Raw genomic sequence first — 26429 nt, forward strand, 5'->3', positions numbered from 1 at the left:
TCTGTGACTCCCTCGGAGCTGATGATGATGCAAAGCTTGTGATAACTAAACAGAAGCCACTTGTAGATTTCTCTCTTGGAGCAGTTGCAGTGTCTTGGGCTGCGAACCTCCTCTTGCTTAAATGACATTTTCACCCTCTAATTTTAAGAAAACCCTTTCAGTCAATTAAACACTCAGTTTTATGCCCCTGGAATTCTCATGGATTACTGCTGGGTTATAGCAGCGTAACCTAACCTGGTATCTACACACATCAATAAACCCAAGTCTATAATCATTGGAGCAAAAATTATTAAACAAGTTCCAACACAACTGTTCTGAGCAAATTTAAGGGGAGATAAAGGAAGATAATTTGCAGTCATTAACTTTGGAATATAACTTTACTGTTAGTACACAAACTGTGAAGATGCAAAGGATTTTATTTTTGCACAAAAGGTTATTAGTGCACATGGCACTTTGCCATAAATGACTATTAAAAGTTAAGTCAAGTGCAAGAAGGAATGGGAGAATAAATATTAAAGGCACAGAGACTGAGGCAGAGATTTGTGAGTTTTTTTTGTAGACAATTAAGTTTGTACGTTGGAGTCTTGGAGGTCAAGTATGAACTTTAAATTCATGTTACGTAACACAGTCTGATCGGATCAGATTCAGATTTATTTATCATATGTACATTGAAACATACAGTGAAAGGTGCCGTTTACATGAACAACCAACACACACAGGTCTATAATGTGGGCAGCTGCAAATGTCTCCAGCCATTTCAGTGCCAACATAGCTGTCCACAATGTTCAGCAGAACAACACAAGCAGTGACAACAGCAACAAAACCAGACACACACACAAACATACACCTACACCTCCAACCTCAGGACAGGCCACCTCCGGGCCTCCAGTCCTTGGCTCCAGACTCGCAGTCATCAGACCTTCAACTTCACCCTTCACTGCGTGACTCACTGATCACGGGTTTGACGTTTGTGCCTTGACTTCCAGACTCACAATCGACCTCTGACCCCAGTGACTCGGGCCATTGTGACTCTTTCGGGCCTCTACCTTCGGTCTTCCACACAGAAAGATTTTGGGCTAATACATCAATAGCTCTTTCTAAATCTCTAGGCCCACACAACTGAATCATGAAGTTGTACTGCAGAGCAAGATGCAAACTATCCCATTAGGCCCTTTGAAAGAGCTTTCCATTTCTTCCCCATAGTGTTTCAGACTTTTTCCTCTGAACTCCAGTTATTCTTGAAAATTAGAATCAAATCTTGATCCATTCTGCTATTTGGTCAGTGTGTTCGTGTTCTTAATGTGTGTACAAATATAAAAGACTTTTTCTCACCTCCCTGTTATAAAATAAATCAAGGAATAAGAGATAATAGAAGTGGAATTGAAATTTGGGAGGAACGTATTAGACAGCAGTTGTACACGCTCAGAACTCCACTGAAATCCCCTTCATTAATTTTCCCAACCATTGCAAGGATATCTGATACGATAGGCTCTCCTCTCAGCCTCACCACTGAGATTTCTCAAAGGGCACGAATTTGCCTTTGGACAACGAAGTTTAAATTTCCATGGTATCATCTTCTGAAGTCTGGCTATTTGTCCTTCAACAAAAGCAACAAACATACCCTTCAAAGATCAGCAAGTCTCTGATTAGTCCAAGTCAACAATCAAATACCCGTTTGTAATAATGCCTGTTCATTTCACTACAGCTCCCTGCAGTTTATACCACTCGCATACATTTTACGGCCAGTTTATAGTGTAATGACTTTGATAATCTATTTACTCTGACTTTGAAGCTCATTTCACCACTGGTACGTCGCTCTGCTTCCTTTCAGAACAGTTCCAGCAGTGGTATTCTGGCAATGGGTCAATCAGTCGTTCAATGCCCTGGTCAACTACACCAACAGGAATGCTGCGTCGCCAATAAGCGCAAAGTAAGTGCTTTTCCTGTCCTCTCGAGCACAGAGTTAAGTCCTTGGTACTGATTCTAAACGCGAGATTCTGCAGATGCTGGAAATCTTGAGCAACTCACACAAAATGCTGGCAGGACTCAGCAAGTCAGGCAGCATCTATAGAGGGGAATGAACAGTCGATGTTTCAGGCTGAGACCCTTCATCTGACCTAAAAATGGATGGGCTTAACTAAACGAGCACTCAGCCAGGGTCTGGTTTCTATTAGACTGAGCTGTATAAATACACCTGGATGGGTGGTTGTTCTGTTACGCACATTCATTTCCAGTTCTGATGAAGGGTCTTGGCCTGAAACGGTGACTGTTCATTCTCCTTCATTGGTGCTACCTGACCCGCTGAGTTCTTCCAACAACTTGTGTGTGTTGTCTTGCTCCTCCATTGTTCGTCCATAGGCAACGAGCTACCAATGCTGGCAGCAAGTTAACTGATTTTATTCATTGAAAGTAGGGCATTTTGTGTAGCTGTTATTGGACTTGGCAGCTCTGTTTGGCTTTTTCAGTGCAGCTGTCAAGTTCTTTGTTAAATTAAGAGTTTTCCACCGTCTTCTTCCATTTTCTGTTCTGGGTGGCCCCAGATGCCAGGATTCTTGACTGGTCACCCACTCTTCCTATTGAAGCTGCACAGTGAACGGGAGCTTTGGCAAGGAATGCCTCGCACGGGAAATATAATGCACTTCTCCTCCGCAAGCCCCCTCTCCCTCCTCTCCAAAATAGTATCCACGCTCAGAGTGGAAGTGCTGGAAACTGTGGAAGGAACATGACCAACTTCAGGAACGCCGGAGTCATTTGTCAGTTGGTCAGACCGCACTTGGTATCGTGAGCAGTTTTGGGCCCCGTATCTGAGAAGGGATGTGCTGGAACTGGAGAGGTACAGAGGAAGTTCACAAGAACAATGTATGAGGAGCTTTTGATGACTCTGGGCCTGAACTCGCTGGAGTTAAGAGTGGATGTGAAGAAGGTGTTTCCTATAATGAGGGAGTCTAGGGCCAGAGGGCACAACCTCAGTTGTCCCTTTAGAACAGAGAAGAGGAGGAATTTCTTTAACCAGTGGGTGAAATTCATTGCCACAGATGACTATAAAGGCCAAATCACTGGGTATGTTGAAAGCACAGTTTGATAGGTTCTTGATTAGTAAGGGTGTCAAAGGTTACAGGGAGAAGGCAGGAGAACGAGTTGAGAGGGAAAAAAAATCAGCCATGATCGAATGGCAGAGCGGACTTGATGGGCCAAATGAGCTAATTCTGCTCCTGTGTTTCATGGTCTTATAGACTAATATAACTGTCGAAAGAATTAAAAGGGATGAGAAGAGGCAAGAAGTTTAGCAGTGACATGCTCAAAGTTCAAAGTATGTATACATTATACAACCTTGAGCTTTGTCTCCTAACAGGCAGTCACGAAACAAAGAAACCCAAAATCAAACTATGTATTGCGTTAGACTGTCTAACACCCAATGTACAGAGAATAAAAAACACATTATGCCCATAACAAAAATAAAATAGAAAAACCCATAAAAAAGACCAATGTACAATAAAAAAAAACCAAACATCATGCAAACAGCAACCGCAAGCAAATAGCATTTCTCAACTAAAGTCCATAAAGAGAGTCCACAGTTCAGCACAGAGCTGAGTAAATGTCTCGGAGCAGCAATCCAAACCGGCCCATACCTCAGCTCAGTCCCAAAACCCTGACCTTTTCAATCTGGCCTGGCACTTAACTCTCCATCCAAACAATGGGTTCTGCAGCTTCTAGCAGTGATTTGAACCGACCCATAACTTGCATTGAGCCTCGACACCCTAACCTTTTCAATCTGGCCCGGCACTTAACTCTCCGTAAGAACAATGGGTTCTGCTGCATAGATGCGCCAGACTTCAGCACCTCGATCCAGCCTGTAAATCTCCATCGGCACATCACATTCAGTTGCGTCGGTAAACTCTGGGTCCAGGACTCCGTGGTTTTGATTTGGCCCGTGCCCAAACTTTTACCCTCCTGGCGATGGGCCCGCCACACCACCTCGCCTCAGTTCTGCCATATTGGATTACCTCCAAGTCCAAAGGAAAGCTACAGACTATCACTTGCGATGATCGCTTGCCAGAAAACGCGTGGTTATTTGGTACGTGCTATGAGATAATTAAAGAACAATTATGTTGCGCAAGTCAGATAAAGGAAAAACTTCCTCAACATCTTTCATTCTGGTCACCGAATCCTGTAGATTCCGATTCCAATTTATTTATCACATGTACATCGAAGCGTACAGTGAAATGTATCATTTGTGTCAACAGTCTAGGCATACGGACATGAGCTAGGGGGGAGTCAACAAGTGTCGTCACACATTCTTGTGCCAACATACCATAGCCAGCGTGTTCACAGAATAACACAAGGAACAGGAACAACAGAAAAACAAGCCCCCTTCCCATCCTCTCACAAACACAGACAGATCAACGACCCAGCACAGGTTGCCTCACACCTGTCTCACTTCTCAGAGCATTAAATGAAGATCTTAAAGATCTCCTGACACCATTAGGCGGCATGAAAAGGTCACAGGGTGACTCATCAAAGATTACCTTGTCTTGGATCGAGTGCCGCAGACTTTATGCTGTTAAATAGCAGCCACATAATGGCAGTGAGGGAGAGTAGTACTGGGGCAAATTCAGCTCTCGGCTCCAGTCAGCCTTAGTTTTACTGTTTTGGGTTGTTGGAAGGGACGAGGATGCAGATTTTGGAGGGAATTGGAAAGTGAACATTACAAGCTTGTGTAGAATGAGCTGGGACAGTAGATGGGCCCGGTAAGGGGGAATCACAATAGGTCCACTCCTGTGGCTTGTTTTAGCAGCAGAGTCTGTTCAGATGATCAGATAGAACCCAGGGAAGAGAATGCTGGATCATTTTGGCTTCTTTCTGTTGGGAAAGGAGTGCTGTGATGAGTTTGTTCCCCAAGCTGGTATAACCAATCTGAGATAGACCGGAGTCCAGATCTCAATCTGTCGCATTACTCTCCACTCTTTAACCACCTTGCCGCTGTGTGATAGGAGTTAACCTTATAAGAGGATTTTGTGACCACAGTGAAATCTTTGGAGGAAGATCTTTGCACCTGGTTTGTGCAACATTCCAATTCTTTACTTACTTGGGACTTCCATCCATGGCATTCATTTCCAAAAAAAATAGCCACCCATTCCCATTCCCAATCTGACACATCCGTCCATGGTCTCACCTACCCACGATAAGGCTACATTCAGGTTGGAGGAGCAATACCTCGTGTTCTTTTTGGGTAGCCTCAAACCTAATGGCACGAACATTTATTTCTCTTAACTTCCAGTAATTTCTTCCCCCTTTGCCTTCTGTCCTTTTCTGTTCCCCTCTTACCCCTCACTTGTCCATCACATCCTTGTGATGTCCCTCTTCCCTCCCTTGCTTCCATGGTGCATTGTCCTCTTCTGTCAGATTCCCTTGTCAGCCCTTATCTTTTCCAACTATCCCCTCCCAGTATCTAACTTCCTCCCCTCCCCTCCCACACACCCACCTTTACCCTCACTTGGTCTCACCTATCACACGGTAGCTTGTACTCCTTCCCTTCTCTCCACTTCCTTATTCTGGCTTCTGCCATCTTCCTTTCCAGTCCTGATGAAGGACCTTGGCCGGAAACATTGACTGTTTATTCCTCTCCATAGATGCTGCCTGACCTGCATTAAGTTGCTCCGGCATTTTGTACCCAGAGCTGGTTATAGTCCTGGAAAATGAAATGTTCCTCCAACATTTTGAGTACAGTCCCTCACGGATACCAAAATTCACTGATGCTCAACCTGGCTTAATGCGGTGGACCTTAGGACCCAGAGGAACCCCAGACCTTATTTAACCTGTCTCAGTGCGGTGGTCTTTAGGACCAGGCAGAGCTCTGAATCTGCAGTGTTTCTGTTCACGAAAATAATCACGATCACGATTGAAAATAAAGTGGAAATAATAAAGTGATCGGAAAGAGGTGAAACACTATCGGTTATTGGAAAAGCATTAGGCTATGTCGGTTAACAATCGGAACAATTTTAAAGGATAAAGTGAGAAAGGCTGTGCCCCGATGCCCTTATTACTAAGCAACGCAGTGGTTTAGTTGTTGGGTTTTTGATCCTCCACATCAACCCGGCACAGTGGAGAGCGCGCTGGGGAGTGGTCTGTCACTGGACCAAACTCAGGAAATTCCGTTCCCGAGCCCAGTGCTGAAACATACGTTCTTAAGTGTTTTATATGCATAGAAAGGTAAAATATATACTATATACTAAGACAATCGTTTGACTAACTGATGCTAAATAATACCGGATGTACCTGTTCCGACTTACTTAGTAAGAGAATTTCTGATTTTTTTCGATCTCAATCCACGATAACCCACGCACATTCTCCCGTATACTTTAAATCATCTCTAGATTACTTATAATACCTAATACAATGTAAATGCTATGTAAAATGGTTGTTATACTGCATTGTTTAGGGAATAATGACAAGAAAAAAAAGTCTGTACATGTTCGAACAACAAGTGCTGGAAGAGCACTTCTGGGCTTTCGAGATTCGTGGTTGGTTGAATTCACGGATGCGGAATTCGTGGATAAGGAGGGATAAGGATATGTTTCTCTGGATTTCCAGCATCCGCTGATCTTTTGTGTTTGAGATGTATGTCATTTGTTCCAAAGTGAGGTTCATTACTGAACAAATGTTCTTTCCTTTTCATTGTTCAGACAAATAGGAGTGGCGTACCTGACAGCAACGAGCACTGCGCTGGCAACTGCAGTTGGACTAAACCTCTACACAAAGGTACGGTGATGAGGTGGAGGTTTACCTTCTGTAGTCTCAAAGAGTCGTAGTTTTCCATTTTGCCTTTCCCCACTGAAAGTGCAGGACCACAAATGATTCAGGTGCACCGCAGACTGTGATTCGTAGCTGCGGACTTTAATTTTTTTTTCTAGCTGTGTGCTTTTTAGAATAGAGATGAGGAGGAAGTCTTAGCCAGAGGGTTGTGAATCTGTGGAATTCATTGCCACAGGCAGCTGTGGAGGAAAAGTCATTGGGTACATTTAAAGTTGATGTTCTTAATTAATAAGGGTGTCAGAAGTTATGGGGAGAAGGCAGGAGCGTGGGATTGAAATGGAAAATAAATCAGCCATGATGAAACAGTGGAGCAGACTCGGAGGGCTGAATGGCCTCATTCTGCTGCTGTGTCTTACGGTCATTTCAGAGGTTCATTGTATTGTCTAAGTACGCTTGCACAATACAACTCTGATGCTCATCTTCTCCAGTTAGCCATGAAGTACAGAAAAAAACCACAGGGATCGTTGAAAGAAAGGACATTAAATCCGTCACCACATGAAAAGGAAAAACAAGAACTCGCAAACCCCCCCACCCCCCCACCGCTCCCTCGCTAACAGATCGCTCACGTAGAAAACAGCGGCTGGAACATCAAACCCCAAACCCCCCCCACCCCACCCCTCCCTCGCTAACAGATCGCTCACATAGAAAACAGCGGCTGGAACATCAAACCCCAAACACCCCCCACCCCTCCCTCGCTAACAGATCGCTCACGTAGAAAACAGCGGCTGGAACATCAAACCCCAAACCCCAAACCCCACCCACCCCTCCCTCGCTAACAGATCGCTCACATAGAAAACAGCGGCTGGAACATCAAACCCCCCCCCCACCCCCACCCCACCCCTCCCTCGCTAACAGATCGCTCACATAGAAAACAGCGGCTGGAACATCAAACCCCACCCCCACCCCCACCCCACCCCTCCCTCGCTAACAGATCGCTCACGTAGAAAACAGCGGCTGGAACATCAAACCCCCCCTCCCCACCCCTCCCTCGCTAACAGATCGCTCACATAGAAAACAGCGGCTGGAACATCAAACCCCCCCTCCACCCCACCCCACCCCTCCCTCGCTAACAGATCGCTCACGTAGAAAACAGCGGCTGGAACATCAAACCCCAAACCCCCCCTCCCCACCCCTCCCTCGCTAACAGATCGCTCACATAGAAAACAGCGGCTGGAACATCAAACCCCCCCCCCCACCCCCACCCCACCCCTCCCTCGCTAACAGATCGCTCACATAGAAAACAGCAGCTGGAACATCAAACCCCCCCCCCCACCCCTCCCTCGCAAACAGATCACTCACATAGAAAACAGCAGCTGGAACATCAAACCCCAAACCCCCCCACCCCTCCCTCGCTAACAGATCGCTCACATAGAAAACAGCGGCTGGAACATCAAACCCCACCCACCCCACCCCTCCCTCGCTAACAGATCGCTCACATAGAAAACAGCGGCTGGAACATCAAACCCCAAACCCCAAACCCCCCCCCACCCCTCCCTCGCTAACAGATCGCTCACATAGAAAACAGCGGCTGGAACATCAAACCCCAAACCCCCCCCTCCCCACCCCTCCCTCGCTAACAGATCGCTCACATAGAAAACAGCGGCTGGAACATCAAACCCCAAACACCCCCCACCCCTCCCTCGCTAACAGATCGCTCACATAGAAAACAGCGGCTGGAACATCAAACCCCAAACCCCCCCCCCACCCCTCCCTCGCTAACAGATCGTTCACATAGAAAACAGCGGCTGGAACATCAAACCCCCCCCCCCACCCCCACCCCACCCCTCCCTCGCTAACAGATCGCTCACGTAGAAAACAGCGGCTGGAACATCAAACCCCAGACCCCCCCTCCCCACCCCTCCCTCGCTAACAGATCGCTCACGTAGAAAACAGCGGCTGGAACATCAAACCCCAGACCCCCCCACCCCACCCCTCCCTCGCTAACAGATCGCTCACATAGAAAACAGCGGCTGGAACATCAAACCCCAAACCCCCCCCACCCCACCCCACCCCTCCCTCGCTAACAGATCGCTCACATAGAAAACAGCGGCTGGAACATCAAACCCCCCCCCCACCCCCACCCCACCCCTCCCTCGCTAACAGATCGCTCACATAGAAAACAGCGGCTGGAACATCAAACCCCACCCACCCCACCCCTCCCTCGCTAACAGATCGCTCACGTAGAAAACAGCGGCTGGAACATCAAACCCCCCCTCCCCACCCCTCCCTCGCTAACAGATCGCTCACATAGAAAACAGCGGCTGGAACATCAAACCCCAAACCCCCCCTCCCCACCCCTCCCTCGCTAACAGATCGCTCACGTAGAAAACAGCGGCTGGAACATCAAACCCCACCCACCCCACCCCTCCCTCGCTAACAGATCGCTCACGTAGAAAACAGCGGCTGGAACATCAAACCCCAAACCCCCCCCACCCCACCCCTCCCTCGCTAACAGATCGCTCACATAGAAAACAGCGGCTGGAACATCAAACCCCAAACACCCCCCACCCCTCCCTCGCTAACAGATCGCTCACGTAGAAAACAGCGGCTGGAACATCAAACCCCAAACCCCAAACCCCACCCACCCCTCCCTCGCTAACAGATCGCTCACATAGAAAACAGCGGCTGGAACATCAAACCCCCCCCCCACCCCCACCCCACCCCTCCCTCGCTAACAGATCGCTCACATAGAAAACAGCGGCTGGAACATCAAACCCCACCCCCACCCCCACCCCACCCCTCCCTCGCTAACAGTTCGCTCACGTAGAAAACAGCGGCTGGAACATCAAACCCCACCCACCCCACCCCTCCCTCGCTAACAGATCGCTCACATACAAAACAGCGGCTGGAACATCAAACCCCCCCCCCCACCCCCACCCCACCCCTCCCTCGCTAACAGATCGCTCACATAGAAAACAGCGGCTGGAACATCAAACCCCAAACCCCAAACCCCCCCTCCCCACCCCTCCCTCGCTAACAGATCGCTCACGTAGAAAACAGCGGCTGGAACATCAAACCCCAAACCCCCCCTCCCCACCCCTCCCTCGCTAACAGATCGCTCACATAGAAAACAGTGGCTGGAACATCAAACCCCAAACCACCCCACCCCTCCCTCGCTAACAGATCGCTCACATAGAAAACAGCGGCTGGAACATCAAACCCCACCCACCCCACCCCTCCCTCGCTAACAGATCGCTCACATAGAAAACAGCGGCTGGAACATCAAACCCCACCCACCCCACCCCTCCCTCGCTAACAGATCGCTCACATAGAAAACAGCAGCTGGAACATCAAACCCCACCCACCCCACCCCTCCCTCGCTAACAGATCGCTCACGTAGAAAACAGCGGCTGGAACATCAAACCCCAAACCCCCCCCACCCCTCCCTCGCTAACAGATCGCTCACATAGAAAACAGCAGCTGGAACATCAAACCCCCCCCCCACCCCCACCCCACCCCTCCCTCGCTAACAGATCGCTCACGTAGAAAACAGCGGCTGGAACATCAAACCCCAAACCCCCCCACCCCTCCCTCGCTAACAGATCGCTCACATAGAAAACAGCGGCTGGAACATCAAACCCCAAACCCCCCCCCACCCCCACCCCACCCCTCCCTCGCTAACAGATCGCTCACATAGAAAACAGCGGCTGGAACATCAAACCCCCCCCCCACCCCCACCCCACCCCTCCCTCGCTAACAGATCGCTCACATAGAAAACAGCGGCTGGAACATCAAACCCCAAACCCCAAACCTCCCCCACCCCTCCCTCGCTAACAGATCGCTCACATAGAAAACAGCGGCTGGAACATCAAACCCCACCCACCCCACCCCTCCCTCGCTAACAGATCGCTCACATAGAAAACAGCAGCTGGAACATCAAACCCCACCCACCCCACCCCTCCCTCGCTAACAGATCGCTCACATAGAAAACAGCAGCTGGAACATCAAACCCCACCCACCCCACCCCTCCCTCGCTAACAGATCGCTCACGTAGAAAACAGCGGCTGGAACATCAAACCCCAAACCCCCCCACCCCACTCCTCCCTCGCTAACAGATCGCTCACATAGAAAACAGCAGCTGGAACATCAAACCCCCCCCCCACCCCCACCCCACCCCTCCCTCGCTAACAGATCGCTCACGTAGAAAACAGCGGCTGGAACATCAAACCCCCCCCCCACCCCCACCCCACCCCTCCCTCGCTAACAGATCGCTCACGTAGAAAACAGCGGCTGGAACATCAAACCCCACCCACCCCACCCCTCCCTCGCTAACAGATCGCTCACATAGAAAACAGCGGCTGGAACATCAAACCCCAAACCCCAAACCTCCCCCACCCCTCGCTAACAGATCGCTCACATAGAAAACAGCGGCTGGAACATCAAACCCCAAACCCCAAACCTCCCCCACCCCTCGCTAACAGATCGCTCACATAGAAAACAGCAGCTGGAACATCAAACCCCACCCACCCCACCCCTCCCTCGCTAACAGATCGCTCACGTAGAAAACAGCGGCTGGAACATCAAACCCCAAACCCCCCCCACCCCTCCCTCGCTAACAGATCGCTCACATAGAAAACAGCAGCTGGAACATCAAACCCCCCCCCCACCCCCACCCCACCCCTCCCTCGCTAACAGATCGCTCACGTAGAAAACAGCGGCTGGAACATCAAACCCCCCCCCCACCCCCACCCCACCCCTCCCTCGCTAACAGATCGCTCACGTAGAAAACAGCGGCTGGAACATCAAACCCCACCCACCCCACCCCTCCCTCGCTAACAGATCGCTCACATAGAAAACAGCGGCTGGAACATCAAACCCCAAACCCCAAACCTCCCCCACCCCTCGCTAACAGATCGCTCACATAGAAAACAGCGGCTGGAACATCAAACCCCCCCCACCCCACCCCACCCCTCCCTCGCTAACAGATCGCTCACATAGAAAACAGCGGCTGGAACATCAAACCCCCCCCACCCCACCCCACCCCTCCCTCGCTAACAGATCGCTCACATAGAAAACAGCGGCTGGAACATCAAACCCCCCCTCCCCACCCCTCCCTCGCTAACAGATCGCTCACATAGAAAACAGCGGCTGGAACATCAAACCCCAAACCCCAAACCTCCCCCACCCCTCCCTCGCTAACAGATCGCTCACATAGAAAACAGCGGCTGGAACAACAAACCCCAAACCACCCCACCCCACCCCTCCCTCGCTAACAGATCGCTCACATAGAAAACAGCGGCTGGAACATCAAACCCCAAACCCCCCCCACCCCCCCACCCCTCCCTCGCTAACAGATCGCTCACGTAGAAAACAGCGGCTGGAACATCAAACCCCAAACCCCCCCTCCCCACCCCTCCCTCGCTAACAGATCGCTCACATAGAAAACAGCGGCTGGAACATCAAACCCCAAACCCCAAACCTCCCCCACCCCTCCCTCGCTAACAGATCGCTCACATAGAAAACAGCGGCTGGAACATCAAACCCCCCCCCACCCCACCCCACCCCTCCCTCGCTAACAGATCGCTCACATAGAAAACAGCGGCTGGAACATCAAACCCCAAACCCCCCCCCACCCCACCCCTCCCTCGCTAACAGATCGCTCACGTAGAAAACAGCGGCTGGAACATTAAACCCCAATACTTGCCTCGCAAAAAAATCAGTGACAATAACATCAAGCCCCCAACCCAAAAAACAACAAGAACATCAGGAAACATTGAATAGAGGTTACGGGACTTCTACCTCAGCTCATGAATGAGATTGTGCCTGATGTGTGGCGTGGACCTTTATATTTGATGTTTATACCTTTAACCATCACTAATCTTTCACAACAACAATAGATCAACCTGCTGTTGAAATACTAGTTACTGTCCATAACACTGCTGGTGTTTAGGGCAGCAATGAAGGTTCTCCATTTCTGTCTGTCCTTGGTCCTTTTTTCTATTGTTCCCCAGATTAGGTTAACGGTCCACATTTCTGCCTCTACAGTTTGGTGCCCAGTTGTCTTTGTCTCCTGTTTTTAAACCGCCCCATCAAGGGTCCAGTGAAGGGCTGTCTTGATGATGGAGTTGGCCTCTCGTCTCATCATGTGCCCAATCCGTCTCCAGCATTTCCTCATGATGATGGTGTCCGTGTCCTCTTGGTGACACTGAAGGAGTAGGGTGTGGATGGAGATCTTTCGAGGCCAGAATATACGAAGGATCTTCTGGTGGCTTATAGTGTGGAATGACAACAGCTTGGCAAAATCATTCTGACCCTTGTAAGAGTGTGGACGGAACACAGCTCTGGTACAATTTCACCTTGATGTGGACGCCGCACTTGGTTGATCCCCATATGTTGCTCATTGATCATTTCTAGCTTTGCTGAGTCTGCCCTGAATATCATCCTTGGTCTCACCATCCTGCCCAGATAGGTGAATCTGCCAGTGTGGGTAAGTTGATGCTATGTGCCCTGAGAGGAGGAGGAGGAGACTCTGTATTGAGGGTCATGGTCTCGGTCTTTCTCTGGCTGACTGTCCACCAAAGGTACACAGGCTCTGGGCTTCCTCTTGCATGTGCTGGTATATACAGTATGTGTTAGTAATGCAAAGTCATCCACAAAGTCAAGCTCTTCTAAAGTAGAGAACAGTCCACTAATGCCTCTCTGCTTATCTTTCATTGTTGGCCTCATAACTCAGTCAATCACCAGGTTAAATATTATCACCGACATCACACAGCCTCGCCTGATTCTTGTCTTGACTTCAAAGCTCAAACTGCAGCTCCAACTGTGCAGGTAAAATTAGCATGGAAACCCTGGATAAGGTGTTTCGTGGAAGCAGGTTCATGGGTTTGGTGTGTGAGACAGAAGACACTGACTACGAGCAGGCATGTTAAGCATTTATGTAAAAACAGTAAAAAAATAATTCGACCAAATATTCAAGTTCCTCCAACTTACACAAACTATAGAACTAAACATTCAACAGATACTTAGTTAAAAAGTGTTGCACGGAGCAAACCTTCCAGATGGTTCTATGAAGCATGAATTAGAGACAAAGGAGAGTGAGGAAAGCTGCCACCTGTGCTTTCTTTATGTTTGGGGTGTTTGATACCAGACACTAGACCTGTGGCATACAAGGCAACCAATGGGAAGAGCTGCTACAGATTTCAGATGCGCCAATCACAGCAGAAGCAGCTCTCGACCAGCAAAAAAGCCACACCCTCACACTCCACTCCACCCTTCGAAAGTCGCGACAACATGACAATTCAACCCTCAGGCTAGTGTGATCCTTGCACACTCCCTGCTAAGCTACACACAGAACACAATACCCAGTACTGTAAATCAAATAGTCACCCCCCCCCCCCCCCCCACCATGTTCTGCAGTGGTCCACCAGCCTCCCTGTGGCTAAAAGGCCACAGGCCGCCTCTGGAGTGTGCTCACGAGGAAATCTGCAGATGCTGGAAATTCAAACAACACACACAAAATGCTGGTGGAACACAGCAGGCCAGGCAGCATCTACAGGGAGAAGCGCTGTCGACGTTTTGGGCCGAGACCCTTCGTCGACAGTGCTTCTCCCTATAGATGCTGCCTGACCTGCTGTGTTCCACCAGCATTTTGTGTGTGTTGTCTGGAGTGTAATGGCCACTGAGCTGGGTTTCCCTCGTCACCTTATGCTCCAACTCTCAGATGTGGTCAGCTAGTTGAGTGATGCCTCCCGACTCATCAGGAATGTAGGTGCAGCATTCTTGACCAATAACGGCATTTGCCACCTTTCCTTGTGAGCAGGAAATCTAAGGCCATCAAAATCAGTTCCCGGGAAACTGTGGCTGTACCATGCTGGGAACGGCTATCATTCAAAGCCTTCCTTCCTCTGGAATAGCCCTCTCACTATGCCGACCAGCATGGGCACGGTGCTAATCCAGGCAGTGGGGTGGTAGATGCACGGCACCACATATCAGCTGCAGCAGCCTGCGCGGAGTCGCGGGTAGGCCTAGGGACTGCTTTTCCAATAAGTGCCAGTCAGTGTCCGGGGGGTGCCCACCTTCACAACACCATCCCAGGTTACTGTTCCTGTTCACACTTGCCATCTCCACTGACTTGCACCTGAGCTCATCGTACCGCCTACACCAGCGTTCCCTGTCAGGTGGGGAAATCACTTTAAGGGTCAAGACCTTCCAATTAAACAAGTAATTCACAAAGAAACACCGGCCCTCAATGTACTCACTCGACCCGGGCTATAAGGCTTAAATTCTTCCAGGCTGATGCCATACTGCGGGTTGAGTTTGGCTGGAATAGACCCTCCTGCCCCCCCTCCCCCAACACAGAATGCCAAAACCCAAGAGGCCAGATAATTACCCCAACAGTCTTTTTCCTTCACATCAAAAGGGATTGATATTAGCTGCATCCCTTCCGTGATGTAGTAAGGAGTACTTGTACAAGTGCAGCAATTGGACCCATTGGTCCAGTGTGCAAACTCAAACGTCTTTCTCGGGACCGTATCACAGGATCTCCCACCACTGCCATTCTGTAATGCAGGGAGATACAAATGCACTTGTTCCTGATTAGTCACTGGGTATTTAGAAAGCACAAATAAGCAAAAACTTCTAGAGTTGTTCCCCAAATGCTTCTGTCTATCTGAAATGCAGGCATCTCGCATCCAGAATAAAGTTGCCCAAATTTCACATGGCCAGTATGAAATGTGGGTTATCCCTAAAACAGATTGCATGGGAAACAAGTAACAGACTAAAAAGAACAAAGTAAAAGATTAAAAACACAACAAGGAAGAATCCAGGCTTGTACTTCTCTGCCTTAGAAACTTTGCCTGGTACTCCACAACTTAAAGCAAACAGTAAATTCCCACGGGGAAAATACACTTATCAAAGAACAAAAGGGAAGGGAAAAAAACAACTGGGTGGGGCCCAACACATTCACACAGTTTCTTAAAGGCAAGTCTCTTAAAGGTAAACACATGCACTCTTACGCACACACACGCGCACTCTCATGCACACACGCACTTGCGCACACACACACACACACACACGCACTCGCGTGCGCACACACACACTCAAACTGATACATGTGGCCACACCTCACACATTTCTCTGCGCAAATCATTGGTACTCTATTTATGTGTGTGTGCGCATTCATCATGAGTGATGACGACCACAGACATCCTCGGGAGGGTGTGTTTGCTATTTGTGTGTAGGGAGATGATTGATGAGTCCACTCCTGGCTAGGAAACACCTCTCACACATGTAGTTGAGGTGCTTGCCACTCATTCTTTCCACTGTTGCCGTTTCGTTTCTGCTTCCACGTTAAGATGCTTTAATGAAGCTTTGGTGGCACCTTCATTGAGAAGACTAACGCAGGATGAGCGATTCAAGGCTGCACATTCCCAAGAAGAGTGATCCATCTCAAGGGCCTTGAGACGTTTTCGTTCACCACAACGAGATCGCTTCCCTGTAGACAGTCCCCCGAAGAACAACTGCTTAGGGGACGCGATCGTCTGATGACATGACCTGCCCATCTGACTTGATGTTTTGTCAGCAGTGTGTGAACGGTGGGCACGTCTGCTGCAGACAGCACTCCCGTGTCGGGAATTCTGTCATGCCAGTTGATTTCCATGATCTACCGTAAGTGACAAGTGGAAGTGGTCCAGTCTACGCACACGTCTCACGGACATAGAGGATGGTGGGTAGGATGAAGGCATGGTAAACTTTCAGCTTGGTCGTCAGAGTAATTCCCCTTCGCCCCCTGACAGTGTCACGTAGTCTCCCAAAACCGGCACTAGCCTTGGCGATCCTGCAGCTGGCATCATCGTCAAGCTCTCTTATCAACTCTGGATCATTGCACACTGCGCAATCCAGCACAGCCGATCCCCTCGTGGGCTCCTGCGAGGGTGCTGCCAAGATACGTGAACTTGTCGACTGCCTGGAGCTGCTGGCCGTTCACCGAGATGGACGGCTCCACCTCGAGTTCATCTGGGGCTACGTGGTATGTCACTTCAGTTTTCTTGGTGCTGATGGTGAGACCGAAGTTGTCACATGCAGCGGAAAATTTGCTGCTGATGTCCTGCATGTCAGACTCGGAGTTTGTATTGGGAGTCAGCGAATAGGAAATCTCTCAGCACCGTCTCTTTGACCTTTGTAACGGCTTGAAGTCTGGGCAGGTTGAACAGCTTGCCATCCGTCCTGTATTCGATTTGGATTCCAGGATTGATGCCCCGGAATGTGGATTGCAAATTACAGCGGGAGATAGAAAAGCTGTGTCAGAAAGGCAATGTAATGATAATCGTTGGAGATTTTAACATGAAATTCAGTTGGGAAAACTAGACCAGTACTGGACCTCAAGAGAGAGAATTTGTAGAATATCTAAGAGAAGGCTTTTTAGAACAGCTTGTTGTTGAGCCCACTAGGGGATCAGCTGAGCTGGATTGGGTATTGTGCAATAATCCGGAGGTGATAAGAGAGCTTAAGGTTAAGGAAATTGAGTGTATTAGCCACTTATAAGTGACTTATAATTGACATCACCTATATTCCGGTCATGATTAACACCTCCACCCCCCCCCCCTCCACCTGTCAGCCGGTCCGCAAGAATATTGTCAATATCAAACCGGTCCACGGTGCAAAGAAGGTTGGTGACCCCTGCCCTAAAGGTTAACCTCCAGGTTGAGTTGGTGGTGAAGAAGGTGAATGCAATGTTGGCATTCATTTCTAGAGGTATAGAGTATAAGTGGAGGGATGTGGTGTTGAGGCTCTATAAGGTATAAGGCACTTGTGACACCATACTTGAAGTGTGTAGTTTTGGTCTCCTTATTTTAGGAAGGATACTGACATTGGCGAGGGTTTAGAGTAGATTCACAAGAATGATTCCAGGAATGAAAGGGTATGAGGAACATATGGCAGCCCTTGGGCTGTATTCCAGGAGAACGGGGGGGGAGAGGTGGATTTCTTAAGAACATTCCAAATGTTAGAATGCCTGAACAGATTAGATGTGGCAAGGTTATTTCCCATGGTAGGGAAATAGAATAGAATCTAGGACAAGAGGGCATGACTTGAGGATTGAAGGATGTCCACTTAGAACAGAGATGTGGAAAAATTACTTTAGTCAGAGGTGGTAAATCTGTGGAATTTGTTGCCACGAGCAGCTGTGGAGGCCAAGTCATTGGGTGTATTTAAGACAGAGATAGATAGGTTCTTGATTAGCCAGGGCATCAAAGGGTTTGGGGTGAAAGCAGGGGAGTGAGGATGACTGGAAGAATTGGATCAGTCCATGATTGAATGGTGGAGCAGACTCGATGGGCTGAATGGCCTACTCCTGTTCTTATATCCTATGGTGTCATGGAATGCACCAGTGAACACCGCACTGAACATCATGCTGAAGAGGGTGGGTGCCTGCACTCATCCCTGCCTGACCCCGTTTGTGACTGAGAAAGCAACAGAACAGTCATCTTCATCGAGCACACGGGCTTACATCCTGTCACAAAACTGCTTGATCATCTTGAAGAATCCACAAGGGCTACCAAACTTTGCCATGATCTTCCAGAATCCCTCTCGGCTCACGGTGTCGAAGGCCTTGGCAAGGGTGTTGTACGGCTGTCTGTTCTGCTCCTGGCACGTTCCTGGAGTTGTCTCGCAGCAAAGATCATGTCAGCAGATCCTCTTCCTTTCCTGAAGCTGCACTGACTTTACAGGAGATAACCTTGTTCCAAGTGAGCACTTAGCCTGTCTAACAGGCCTGAGACTTTCCCAGCTGCTAAGAGCAAAGAGAGGCCTCTGTGGTTGTCACATGCTTGGCGGCTTGCCTTCCTCTTGTACGGGTGCACAATGAACGCATCTTTGATTTCTTGTGGAATGTGACCTTTCTCCTAGAAGGACTGGAAGAGCTCTGTCAGTTCGCTGGTGATGAACGGACCACCTGCTTTTTAAACCTCAGTTCGTGTAGCATCTACTCCTGGAGCTTTGCTACTTGACAGCTGGCTTATTGCTTTCTTGTCTTCTTCTCCTTGGGGAAGAGAGTCCATCTCATGGTTGATGTCTACTTGATCAAAGTGATCAGTTGCTTCCTCAGTTATGGAGGATGGTCTGTTCAGCACAGATTCAAAATGTTTTGCCCATCCGTCCAGAATCTTGGCCTTCTCAGTGATGAGTGTGGTGCCCTTTATACATAGGAGGGGCAAGGTCCCAGAAGGCTGAGGGCCACACAGTGTTTAGTTAGCATCAAAGAATCTCTTCAAGTCATGTCTATCGGTGTAGCCCTGAATCTCGTCAGCCTTTTTGCAGAGCCAAGAGTCTTGCATCTTTCTGAGTTTGGCTTGAACTATTCTGCGCTTAGCAAATGCTGTCTTCTTGGAGATGGGGAGTTCTTATCTCCTCATCATTCTTGTCAAACCAGTCTTGGTTCCTCTTTTTTGTATTTACATGGAAGAGGGATGCAGGTCGAATGACACCCCCTCCCTACGAGGATGAGGTGTGAAGGCCCTAACCACTCCCCCAAGTCTGCTGCTGCCAGCGCGGGATTTAGGGATTCCTGAATGGAAGGTGAGGAACCCAGCAGAGGACAAAAGGAGCCCTTATCGGGAGAGGGCTTAGACAGACAGACTTTATTGATCCCGAGGAAAACTGGGTTTCGTTACCAAGAATAGTGAAGAAATATAGCAATATAAAACCATGAATAATTAAATAATAATAAGTTAATCATGCCAAGTGGAAATAAATCCAGGACCAGCCTATTGGCTCAGGATGTCTGACACTCCGAGGGAGGAGTTGTAAAGTTTGATGGCCACAAGTAGGAATGAGTTCCTATGACGCTCAGTATTACATCTCGGTGGAATGAGTCTCTGGCTGAATGTACTCCTGTGCCTAACCAGTACATTATGGAGTGGATGGGAGTCATTGTCCAAGTTGGCATGCAAATTGGACAGCATCCTCTTTTCAGACACCACCGCCAGAGAGTCTAGTTCCATCCCCACAACATCACTGACCTTGTGCATGAGTTTGTTGATTCTGTTGGTGTCTGCTACCCTCAGCCTGCTGCCCCAGCACACAACAGCAAAGATGATAGCACTGGCCACCACAGCCTCGTAGAACATCCTCAGCATCGTTCAGCAGATGTTAAAGGACCTCAGTCTCCTCAGGAAAAAGAGACAGCTTTGACTCTTCTTGTAGACAGCCTCAGTCCAGTTTATTGTTCATTCGTATCCCCAGGTATTTGTAATCCTCTACTATGTCCACACTGACCCCTTGGATGGAAACAGGGGTCACCGGTGCCTTAGCCCTCCTCAGGTCCACCACCAGCTCCTTAGTCTTTTTTACATTAAGCTGCAGATGATTCTGCTTGCACCATGTGACAAAGTTTCCCACCGTAGCCCTGTACTCAGCCTCATCTCCCTTGCTGATGCATCCAACTATGGCAGAGTCATCAGAAAACTTCTGAAGCTGGCAAGACTCTGTGTTGTAGTTGAAGTCCGAGGTGTAGATGGTGAAGAGAAAGGGAGACAGGACAGTCCCCTGTGGAGCCCCAGAGCTGCTGACCACTCTGTCTGACGCACAGTGTTGCAAGCACACGTACTGTGGTCTGTCAGTCAGGTAATCAATAATCCATGACACCAGGGAAGCATCCACCTGCATCACTGTCAGCTTCTCACCCAGCACAGCAGGGCAGATGGTGTTGAACGCACTGGAGAAGTCAAAAAACATGACCTTCACAGTGCTCGCCATCTTGTCCAGGCGACACGGTTCAGCAGGTAGACGATGGCATCCTCAACTCCTAGTCGGGGCTGATAGGCGAACTGGAGGGGGTCTAAGTATGGCCTAACCATAGGCCGGAGCTGCTCTAGAACAAGTCCCTCCAGGGTCTTCATGATGTGGGAGGTCAATGCCAACGGTCTGTAGTCATTGGAGCCACTGGGGAGCAGCGTCTTTGGTACAGGAACGAGGCAGGACGTCTTCCACAGCACAGGAACCCTCTGGAGATTGAAGACATGGTGAAGAACTCCACATAGCTGGGGGGCACGGGCTTTGATCATCCTGGGGCTGACACCATCCGGGCCTGCAGCCTTGCTTGGGTGGAGACGTTTCAGCTGTCTTCTCACCTGTTCAGCTGTGAAGCACACCGTGGTGGTTTCAGGTGAGGGAGGGGTGTAGGGGTGTAGAGAGAGCGATCATTTTAAGGGATAAACCGAGGGGTTCACGCCATATTCTTTTCTCTCTCGCTCTCTTGCTCCAGGCAGACATCCCCATCCCTCATCCCTACAGTAGGATCATTGCCCTGTTGCATTAAAGCTTGAACCTTAACAGGATCGGGCTGCCAATTAACCCAGCGAGCGGCCTCTAACTGCTGCACCTTCATTAGCTGACAAGCCATCTCTGCATTCTTCTAGTTTTGTAGCCCAGGTCTGGGCCATCAACAGTGATACTCTCACAATGATACTGCACTGACTTAGGTCCACCACCTCATTCTTAAGACTCACAATAATCTTGTGCTGGTATCTTACAATTGCTGCAAAGAACCTGAAGGCATCCCCAGCTATAATTTTTCCTTGGAAAACCCTGCAATTTAGGTATGGGCACAATGTGTTGTCTGGTTTGCAACCCTGGAAAAATCTAACTGATTTGACCTATCTACTGGCATCCCATAACCCATCAGTAAGTTAGCAAGACTTCCAAAGCCCTCGCTGTTATCAGTCCACCCTGGGACTCGACATTACTCATACGAGGGGCCCTCTCTCTCTCTATTAACCTTCTAAAGAAATGCATTTCTGTCCCAGATCAGCCAAGCCCTGCTCACAGCACCAAAATGTAATGTAGAAGCAGATTTACAGGTTGGGTGAGCGAGACAAAAAACACTGATTGCGAATAAGCATGTTAATCAGTTATTTACAAACAGTAAAAACTCAACCAAACATTCAAGTTCCCTCAACTTACACAAACTACAAAACTAAATACACAGCAAACAGATACTTAGTTAAACAGTGTGTGGGGCATACCTTGCTGATCGATGGTTCTATGAAGCATGCTTTAGAGTCAAGAGAGAGGGAAAACGTCCCACACTTACTATTCTTTATACTCATGGTGTTTGATGCCAGATATCAGACCGATGGGAAGAGCTGCTTCAGATTTCAAACACACCAATCACAATCGATACGGCAGAAACAACTTTCAACTGGCAGATAAGCCACACCTCCACACTATCTAAGCTGGACAATTTTGGAAAAGGTCTCATATGTTCTGAGAATTGGCCAGAGGCTCTCTTCTGTGGATGCTATCAAAAGCCCTTTCAGCACCCACAAAATTCAAATACAGTTGTCTCTGCCACTCTATGCACTGTTCTAGGTTGTTACGCTGCGTGAAGATCCAGTGACACAGCCTCTGTTCCCCCTGAAGCCAGATAGCTCTTTCCTCAAGCACAAATCGACAGCATCCGTAATCCGTTGGACAATGTCTTTGGCGAGATGTTGAAATGTTGCCAAGAATTAACTGACGGTTCAGTATCAGCGAATGAGTTGGGAGGCATAACTCAGTACAGTCATTCTTCTAACACTGAGTGCGAATTGACTTCCTTTTCTCTGGTGATACAGAGTTGTACAGTGTAGAAACTGATCAGTGGAGACGGAAACCACAGCTCCTATGTTTCATTTATTTAGAGCGAGAGAGGGCAGAACGGGTTCTCCCGGCCGAATGAGCCAGACCCTCCTATTTCATCGTATCCTAATCAGAGGACAAGTTACAATGACCAGTTAACCTACTAACCTGAACAGCTCAGACTGTGGGGTAAACAGGAGCACCTGGAGGAAACCCAGGCATTCACTGGGAGGACGTACAGAAGACACCGGGACTGAAATCCAAACTCTGATGCCCTGAGTGGTAGTAGCCTTGCTGTATCATGGTGTACCATCTGATGGTCTTTGTTCATATTGATCCTACACACTCTCAGAACTGGGGCACAGAAGGCCAGAATCACACCAAGCAAAGTTTACTGGATTTTAATTCTTTCTCACTCCTTTTAGATAGTTCCCTCTCCTTCACTGGCCAGGCAGAGGAGATTTACCAAGATGTTGCCTGGATTAGAGAGCATGTCTTTTGATAGGTTGAGTGAGGTAGGGCTTTTCTCTTTGGAGTGAAAGAGAGTGAAAGGTGACTTGCTAGAGGTGTACAAGATGATAAGAGGCTTGTACAGAGCCAGTATCTTTTCCTCAGGGCTGCAGTGGCTAGTACCAGAGGACGTAACTTGAAAATGACTGGAGGAAAGTTTACAGAGAGATGCCAGAGGGAGGTTTTTAACCATCGAAGGTGTGGGGGCCTGGAATGCACTGATTGGGTTGGTGGCAGACGTTGATGCACTCGGGCCATTTAAGAGACTCGTAGATAGGCACGTGGATGAAAGGAAAGTTGCAAGCTAATGTTTATGCTGTAAAACCCTGGTTAGACCACATTTGGAATGTTAAACTCCATTCTGATTGCCTCATTATAGGAAGGATATGGAGGCTTTAGAGAGAGCACCGAGGAGAATTACCAGATGCTGCCTGGATTGCAGGGTATGTCTTATGGGGATAGGTTGAGCGAGCTTGGGCTTTTCTCTTTGCAGTGACTTGTGATGGAGGTGTACAAGATGATCAGAGGCATAGATCAAACAGACAACTAGAGTCTTCTCTGGGTGGAAATGGCTAAAATGAGAGGGCACAATTTAAAAATAATTGGAAGAAAGTACTGGGGGATGTCAGAGGTAAGTTCTTTACACAGTGCTTTGTGCCAGAAGTGGTAGCAGCTGCAGGTACATTAGGGACATTTAAGAAACTCTTAGTTAGGAACATGAATGAATTGAAAATAGAGGACTATGTGGGCAGGAAGGATTAGATTGATCTTAGAATAGGTTAAAAGGTTTGACACAACATCATGGGCTGAAGGGCCTGTACTGTTCTGTAATGTTTTATATTCTGAGCAGGCTCCTGTCACAAGCTTCCACATCATTTACTTACCAGTTTCTAAACCAGTGACAGGTGTGACCTCCTCAACCTCTCAAGCCTCAAATCCACTGTCCCATCTGCCCCCAGCACCTTTTAACACACGCAAAATGCGGGAGGAGTCCGGCAGGTCAAGCAGCTTCCATGGAGAGGATTAAAGAGTCGTCGTTTCGGTCTGAGACCCTTAGTCGGGACACGTGGCCCGAAACATAAAGTCTTTATCCTCTCCTGACTGCTGCCTGACCTGTAGAATTCCACCAGCATCTTGAGTGGGTTAATCTGGACCTCCAGCTTCTGCAGAACATCTTAGGCTCTGAACCTACCTACCTCTTCCTTAAGTATATTGAGAGACTCTAGTTATTAATGGGTTGCTTAACTTTCCTTCTGCATTGTCCTACCCGTCCTGATGTATATTTGACACTCCTTTGCAGTATCTGATCAAAGGGGACGGCAGGGAATGTTCAGAGCCTGAAAGAAAGGAATAAGTTAATTGGGTAACTTAGGCTATAATGGTTTAACAGTTACCTGCCCAAACTCGTTATCGGGAGACCTGGATAAATGATCCAGAGAGAATTACAAATCTAACCATGCATGCTTGAAAGTTTAAATCTAAATGAGTAGAACCGGGAATGTGGAACACCGAAGAGTACCACACAGAAACAGGCTCCTTGTGCCAAGCTAAAGAGATAAAGATAAGATTAGTTTTATTTGTCACATATACATCGGCACAGTGAAATTTGCTGAAGGGTCCCGGTCTGAAACATCAACTGTTTACTCTTTTCAATAGAAGCAGTCCAGCCTGCTGAGTTCCTCCAGAATCGTTGCTCTGGATTTCCGGCATCTGCAGATTTTCTTGTCTCAGTGAAATGTTACGTTTGCGTCAACAGGGGCAGTCAGCAAGTGTCGCTGTGCTTCTGGGGCCAGTCTAGCATGCCAGAACCTTAACTTGCACATCTACAGGATGTGGGAAGAAGCAAAGCACCTGGAGGAAACCCACAGACCCGTGGGGAGAGCATGCTGACAGTAGTGGCAACTGGACCCTTGTTTTACAGCTGGCTCTGTAGAGTGTTATGCTAGCTATTGATTATTTTTTCAGCATCTTCAGTTTGTATTTCGGATTTCCAGCCTCCGTATTTTGTTATTTTCATTGAACATATTGAAGGCTGAGGTGGAGTTTTGGTCTAAAGGAGAACCAGGGGTAAAACACACAAAATGGTAGAGGGACCCAGGCAGCGTCTTATTGACCTGCTGAGTTCCTTCGCATTTGTGTCTGTTCCGGTGGATTTACAGTATTTTCAGAAGCTGTTGTGTTTGCGAGAATCAAAGGCTCTATGAGACAGGTAGGCAGGTGGGGGGAAGTCAGCCGTGATCTTACGGAATGTTGGAGCAGCCTCCAGGCTTTCTCCCTGCTCTTGCTTATTCCAAGAAATTCATGTTCCAAAACTCCGAATTCTTCAAGGACTGACACTACATAAACAAACAATATAAAAATCTCACAGAAGTAGAGTGGAATCGCATCAGCTTTGAAAGCAGCTCCCTTAAAGCAACATCAAAGCAATGTGGGAAGATTTTAAAGCGGTGTGTGGTTAGGCTGGATGAGCTCAATGCTTTCAGTTTAATGTGCTGAATATATTATCAACAAGGAATGGTCTGGGTAGATTGAAGATTAAAGCAACAAAGCCATTAATGGATCAATAAGCAAAACAAACTAAAATAAGGAAGAAAAACAAACGTAACAAAGCTTGTGAAGAAAACCACTGTTAAAGTTTGAAAAACTCGTGAAAAAGATGATGATGAAAGGTGAAGTACAAAGGAAGCCTAAGGGGCCACTTTTTCTCTCAGAGTGTGGTGTGAGTGTAGAATGAGCAGCCAGTGGATTTGATTGCAACGTTTAAGAGAAGTTTGGATGAGTACATGGACTGGAGGGGTATGGAGGGCTGTGGTCAAGGTGCAGATTGATGGGACTGGGCAGGCTACCTGTTCAGGATGGCCTAGAACGGTCGAAGGGCCTGTTCTGTGCTTTGTGGAACTACGACGCTAAAGCAATTGAATAACCGGCAAGATAATTTCAGAAGCAACTATTCTCATGCTACTAATTTTCTCTGATATTTCGAGGCTGTGAGATGTTTCAGGCACTCCTTTAGGTTAACTTCCAACTATTCTTTGTGATACTCTCAAATGAAAAACACGCTTAAGGCAATGATCATCCCACCTATAGAGAGTGACAGCTATGGAGAAGATTGAGAAACGATAAAGCACAGCGGCTTTGATTGGGGTGAGTCAATGCACTGTTGGTGAGATTTCCCAACTCAAGGGCTCCACAGTGGGCAAACAGAAGCATAATTGAATCTGTGCCTCTCTGTTTTAAGCAGCTCTGCCTGGCATTCCTGTGAATTTTATCCAAGTTATTTATTAACTAGATTAACTTTAGAAAAGGAAAGCCTCTTAAACATCTTTGTTGTATCTGCCTGCACCATCACCCCAGGCAGGTGCATTTCCAGGCACCCACTTGTGAAAGAAAACATAAACTTACCATGCGCATCCGCTTTGAACTTACCCTCTCTCACCCTCAAGTAGTAGACGTCTTCAGCCTGGGAGAAAGATGCTGACTGTATACTCTACCTATGCTCCTCGTGACCTTAAATATCAGACTTCCTCTGCTGCTCTGGAGAAGACAACCCA

At 48.2% G+C, this 26429-nt stretch overlaps 1 protein-coding gene across 4 annotated transcripts in view; it reads left to right on the top strand.

Annotated features, from left to right (window-relative positions):
• The window catches only part of sfxn2 (sideroflexin 2), a 125918-nt gene that overhangs the window by 32917 nt on the left and 66572 nt on the right, over positions 1 to 26429 (top strand). For all 4 annotated transcript variants that reach the window (XR_009507388.1, XM_059947050.1, XM_059947049.1 and 1 more), the window contains exons 4-5: positions 1832 to 1930; positions 6684 to 6759. Coding sequence is in view for 3 of the 4 variants with exons in the window: in XM_059947050.1 (XP_059803033.1) it covers positions 1832 to 1930; positions 6684 to 6759 (175 nt within the window). In the remaining variant the exon portion in view is untranslated. The remainder of the gene's footprint in view (positions 1 to 1831; positions 1931 to 6683; positions 6760 to 26429) is intronic.

This window comes from Hypanus sabinus, chromosome 22 (assembly GCF_030144855.1).
Source record: "Hypanus sabinus isolate sHypSab1 chromosome 22, sHypSab1.hap1, whole genome shotgun sequence".
NCBI lineage: Eukaryota > Metazoa > Chordata > Chondrichthyes > Myliobatiformes > Dasyatidae > Hypanus > Hypanus sabinus.